Below are 5,348 nucleotides of genomic sequence, written 5' to 3' on the forward strand. Positions count from 1 at the left end.
GCGCGCACAAATTTTGTATTGAACTTTTAGACCCCCCTTTATGGGTGTCAAAACTTTCTTGACCCCCTTTGCCATGTTAAAACTTTTTGACCCCCCCTTTTTGGAAGGTCAAAACTTTTTGACCCCCTACAAATTTTCCAGCCCCCCACCAAGGTATTTATGAACGTTCCCTTAGAACCAGAAATTCAATGTTCGAGGTTTCTGTGGTGATGTTTCGGCTCTCGCCCAAAGGTTCTATTTAAAAAAAAGTCACGTTCTCACCCAATGACCACATATTTTTTACATTTTGCTCTCACCGAATGCCGAAAATAATGCTCTCACCCAATGACCCCATATTTTTTACATTTTGCTCTCACCAAATGCCCCTTACTGTGAAAGTGTCAGCCTAACACATATACCCATTTCATATTGAAGTGCCCCCACCCCGCGGGAACTGACCAGCTAGTTGCTTAAAATATTGAGTTCAATGAGTAGTTTAATTATTTTTAAGCAACTGGCTGTTCAGTTTAGGCCTACCCTTTAATCAGCGTTGTTCGGAGGGGAGGGCCCCTGCACACTTAAAAATAGGTAGTCAAAAATGACCCTAAAGTAGTCATTGTTGACCCGATGATGGCAGGGTCAACTATGCACCAAGCCCATTGAAGTCATAGTCATATTTGACCCGGAGATGAAGTCAAATGATTTGACCCAAATTGTAGTTAAAAATGACTACATTTAGGGTCAAAAAATTATTTGACCCCTAACAGAGTCATTTGAAAAATAACCATATTAGTGTCAAAAAATGACTAGGCCTATATCCGGGGGTCATAATTAGAAAATTACACCTAAAGTAGTTGAAATGACTACATTTGGGGTCCCGGTTTGAAAATGACCCCGGAACGTGGGTCAAAAAATGACTATATTGGGGGTCATTTAAATATGACCCTTTAGGGGTCAATTTAATATGATGTCAACAACTGAAAATGACCCCTATGGTGGTCAAATTTGACTTTATCCGGGTTGTTTCAAATTGACCCCCTAAATTAGTCAAAATTTTGACTACCTATTTTTAAGTGTGTGTGAGGACCAGGGCCGGATTTACCCTTTTTTTTTTTTGGGGGGGCCTGGGCCAGTTTAAAATCTGGAGGCCACCAACGCACCGTGAAGAAAACATGTGCACTCAAGTGGCCAAGTTTTTCGATTTTACTAGGACATTTGTGCGTGAAGCGCAGAAACAAAATTCAATTTGAGCCCAAATTGAAGCTGAATTTCGGTAGGCCTATATAATAAGCCTAGGCCAGTACGCGCGAAGCCCACAAAATTTTGCAATTTTGTACAGTAGGCCTATTTTGGCCCAAAACATGCAGTGTTTTTCGGCTAAAATGAAGATGCACATTGCATAGTGTAATTTGGGGGGGGGCCCAAAATGTGGGGGCCCTGGGCCCGGGCCCATCGGTAAATCCGGCCCTGGTGAGGACCAAATTGATAGCCCATAAAAATCGTGGATCTACTTACTTTATTTATTTTGAGATACCTTGTAGATGTCGCATTATTTCTCAGGTTGAGAGCTGTTGAGGTAAAGTATAGGCCTAGTTCTTAAACTTGTGTATTATTATAAGATTTGCGTCATTTGTTGAAGGTGAGAGTCAAGGTAAATAATGTCGTTGTTATGGTTACCAACTCACTGACCCAAAGTGACTTCAACTCCGATGGCATAGCTTCCCTGTGCAGGAAAAAAACAAAACAAAAAAAAACAAAAACAGAACAACAACAACAACAACAACAACAAAACTATCACTAGTCACTGTGACCTATAACTGACACTGAAATCGCACTAAGTACTGAAATAGTAGGCCCTATCCACCTGCGGAATATCGCCTATCCCCGAATTATTTGGAAAGAATGCGCGAGGGAAAATTATGACTGTAGGCCTATATATTAATTAAACTATATCCATGATGACCTGATAGATATGAATTTGGAATAATCCCCCTCCCCTTCCGAAAGTGGATGTCCCTTAAAAGGGCATTTGGTGATACACAGATCATCCCCCACACTTTTCTCCAAAAAAAATGAGATTTTTATACCACTGGAAACCGCTGGGTAGGCCTACATGATGTTTATGTAAAAACAAATTCTTGAAAAATTCGTTTAGCAAAAATATCGTGAAATCTGAATTAGGCCTACGTTCTGGTAGGCTGCACCAAGACGAATTACAACACATTGTCTATGGAGCAGTGTAGCCTAATATATAGGCCTACGCATTAATCATGCCTAACTCGCAAAAACTAAATTGGATACATGGAACCAACTGAAATTTTTGGGAATAGGCCTAAGCTTTTTTTGTGTGGATATCTACTGAAAAAATGTCATCAGAGGATGGTATCACGAAATACTCATTTAAGTAAGTGTGTGGTAAGCAAAATATATTTCAGAACACGACAATTGCTGCAAGGCGAAAAAAAGTTCGACGAATAGGCCTATGGAACACAAATAGGCCTACCTCAATTTCTCACTTTCACATAACTCAAGAAGACAAGAGGAGAGACCGAGATGCTGCATTCCAAGATCTACATATAGAATGATTGAATGATTTATCAAAATAGGCCTAATATAAAGTACCTTATCAAATTAGTTGCCCTAACGTAGGCCTATAATATATATGCACTTTTGTGCTGGTTTTACGTGCATGGGATATTTGCCAGAAAAGCGTGTGAAGACTGAAGATTGTTCAATTTTGTTCTATTTTGTATTTATTTTTTGCTTCAAGATTAATGTTGCTGAAGTTTTTACATTCCCTCTACGTGCCAAAAACTTCCCCCAGCCCCCATACCTGAACTCCAAAAATTGTAGGCCTACCGGTAAAAACCCGAAATTGTATTGCCCGACATATTTTCCAGCTCCCCCACGAGGTATTTCTGAACACTCCATAAGGCTTTAAAAACTATTTTGTTTCTTGTTGATAGCCTGAATGCAAAATGTGTTTTTACAGGAAAGTTTGTTAAACTTGTTTTTGTTTTTTTTAGGTTAAAGATACACCCTGTATTGATATTTTTATTTTAGTCTAAAAATAGATTATGTCAACCTTGTGTACAAAGTCGTGAACTTTTTTGCTGGTTTCCGTAAAATATACGGCAATACAGACACCACAGACACATAATAAAGCCAAGTGAGAGTGAGTACCAATCGGCCATTTTTGCAAGTGACCATATCGCAATGGTTTCAGTGTGTGTATTTTGCTCAGATTCGCTCGACAATTTTGTCGATTTTTACTGTCAGAGGTCTTCCTGAGGAGCGGAGAATCCGTCCTCTCTTTGTACACATGTCTAGCGTCAAGAAATTGACTATCAAGAGGGGCTTGAGGTCCCCATTCAGCCGAAAAAGTAGCAAGAAAGATCGAGATGAAAAGGAACAAGATTACGATGATGATGTCGCAACTACCGATTCCAAGAAAGGTGGAGTTAGCGGTGTTGCAAATGGACGCAAATTATCATCAGTGGACATGCGAGAATCATCAAGTAGATCCCGCAAGTGGCCATTTAAAGGAAAATCAGTGAAACAACGTTCTGCAAATGGCGTTAAAACCGAAACTAATGGCGGAAATCAAGTAGTGTTATCCGATGCCACAAACAATACAAACCCGGAACCCGGAAGTAGTGGTGAGAATTTGCACAAACATAACACGGCTCTTGTTGAGGCGAAATGTGACCGTGAGGCTGGCTACGCAACAGCGCATCAAAATGGTTATCATGTTAGGTCTATGGATCATGAGCAATATGTCACTCCTATGCGAAATTTGATAAACCATGATGATGATGATAGTACTGAAAAATCACCTTGTTGTGGCAAAACAAATGAACATGATGCTACTGAGTCATCAATGATTTGTCCTGGAACTATGCCACCAAAAGACACTGATATAAATGATGCAACTTCCCAGCAAGATTTCCCATCATGTCCGGAAGAAAATTTAGCACCGAGACTTCCCCCTAAGCCTCCATCTTTAAGGGGCAGAAAACTTAGTGAGGATGAAGTCACAACATCATCAAATGAAATGGTATTGCCTCCAAGACCACCAGCACGGCAACGGAATCGCACTATGGGACGTGAACCGAACCCTCCGCATCTTCGAGGAATTGCAGCAGGAGATACCGGTGGACAATACGAAACTGTGAAACTGGACTTCCCGAATACTCGTTCAGGGGGTGGTTTGGCAGCCGAGCTTGCTAAACTTCCTCGTCAGCCTTGGTATTGGGGTCCTCTTACACAAGAGGAAGCGGAAGCAAAACTGAGATACTGTCCTGATGGATCATTTTTGGTGCGTGATAGTTCGGATGAAAGATACCTACTAAGTTTGAGCTTTAACTCTCATGGACGTACTCTGCACACACGGATTGAATACCGTAATGGATTGTTTAGCCTGAATGATTCGGAGGGCCACGCCTCTATCGTGGAACTTGTTGAGCTTGCTGTACAGGAATCGCGTAGTGGAGTTTATGGTTATATGAGGGACTCCTTAGGTATCCAGTCATATCCAGCTCAACTGAAGAACTGGGTGTCACGTTTTACAGAACTCCGGCCTCTACAACATCTATGTCGCTTTGTAATCCGAGAAGTTTATCCACGACACCACATCCAGAGGCTTCCACTCCCCAGAAGAATCAAGGAATATATCTTAGAAAATCAGTACTAAAACAAATTGAAATTTTTTTCAAGGGTGACCAATTATGTGGGTAATCCTGAAATTAATTATCCTTGAACCATTTATTCCATTAATGGTGCATTGTGAATACACATTCTCTATGCATGATTTTTTCAATCGGAGACCCGCTGAAATTTGAAAACATCAGCGGTAGCATGGAATTATAAAATTGAGGAATAATAACCTTTTAGAGAAGATTTGAGGAAGTTGATCAAAATATAAATTCATGCAAACCAAAGTCACTGAGTTGATGATTGAAATTATGAATGGCATGATCATTGTCTGATCAATCACTGAGAAAAAAGTTATTTGATTTTGTTAAAACAGCTAGAAAATGATTCATAAAAGTATTTTGGACAAATAACATGTAGCCGTCATTGCAGACATTGTTAGGCTGTATAAAATTAATGTTTTGGTTCTCATCCACTCCCACCTCAATTTCTGAGAATTTTTCACAAAAGTTAAGACTTTGAAATGCTTTAAGAAATATGTACCTAGATGAATAAGTTTTATTAGAGAAGGATCACTTCTTGATCAGCTTGTACATGTAATCAGCGGTAATTTATTAATGAGCAATTAATTAGCAATGATTAATTAATGAGTGAGTTGACCTGTCTGATCTTGCATGGTAAAGAAAGTAGACCAAAGTATTTTAAAATATTTCTGT

The 5,348-nt window shown here is 39.7% G+C and overlaps 1 protein-coding gene across 1 annotated transcript; it reads left to right on the plus strand.

The window, feature by feature from the left end:
- The first annotated feature begins 3,165 nt into the window (after positions 1-3,165).
- On the plus strand, positions 3,166-4,802 carry LOC140135963 (uncharacterized). The gene has a single exon (XM_072157658.1). The coding sequence runs from the start codon at positions 3,302-3,304 to the stop codon at positions 4,670-4,672; it is 1,371 nt and encodes a 456-aa protein (XP_072013759.1). The 5' UTR covers positions 3,166-3,301; the 3' UTR covers positions 4,673-4,802.
- The last annotated feature ends 546 nt before the right edge of the window (positions 4,803-5,348 follow it).

The sequence above is a fragment of the Amphiura filiformis genome, chromosome 16, assembly GCF_039555335.1.
Source record: "Amphiura filiformis chromosome 16, Afil_fr2py, whole genome shotgun sequence".
Taxonomy (NCBI): Eukaryota; Metazoa; Echinodermata; class Ophiuroidea; order Amphilepidida; family Amphiuridae; genus Amphiura; species Amphiura filiformis.

Bases quoted from the DNA above. Each gene is read 5' to 3' on its own strand.
- LOC140135963 (XM_072157658.1), top strand. From the start codon at position 3,302: ATGTCTAGCGTCAAGAAATTGACTATCAAGAGGGGCTTGAGGTCCCCA.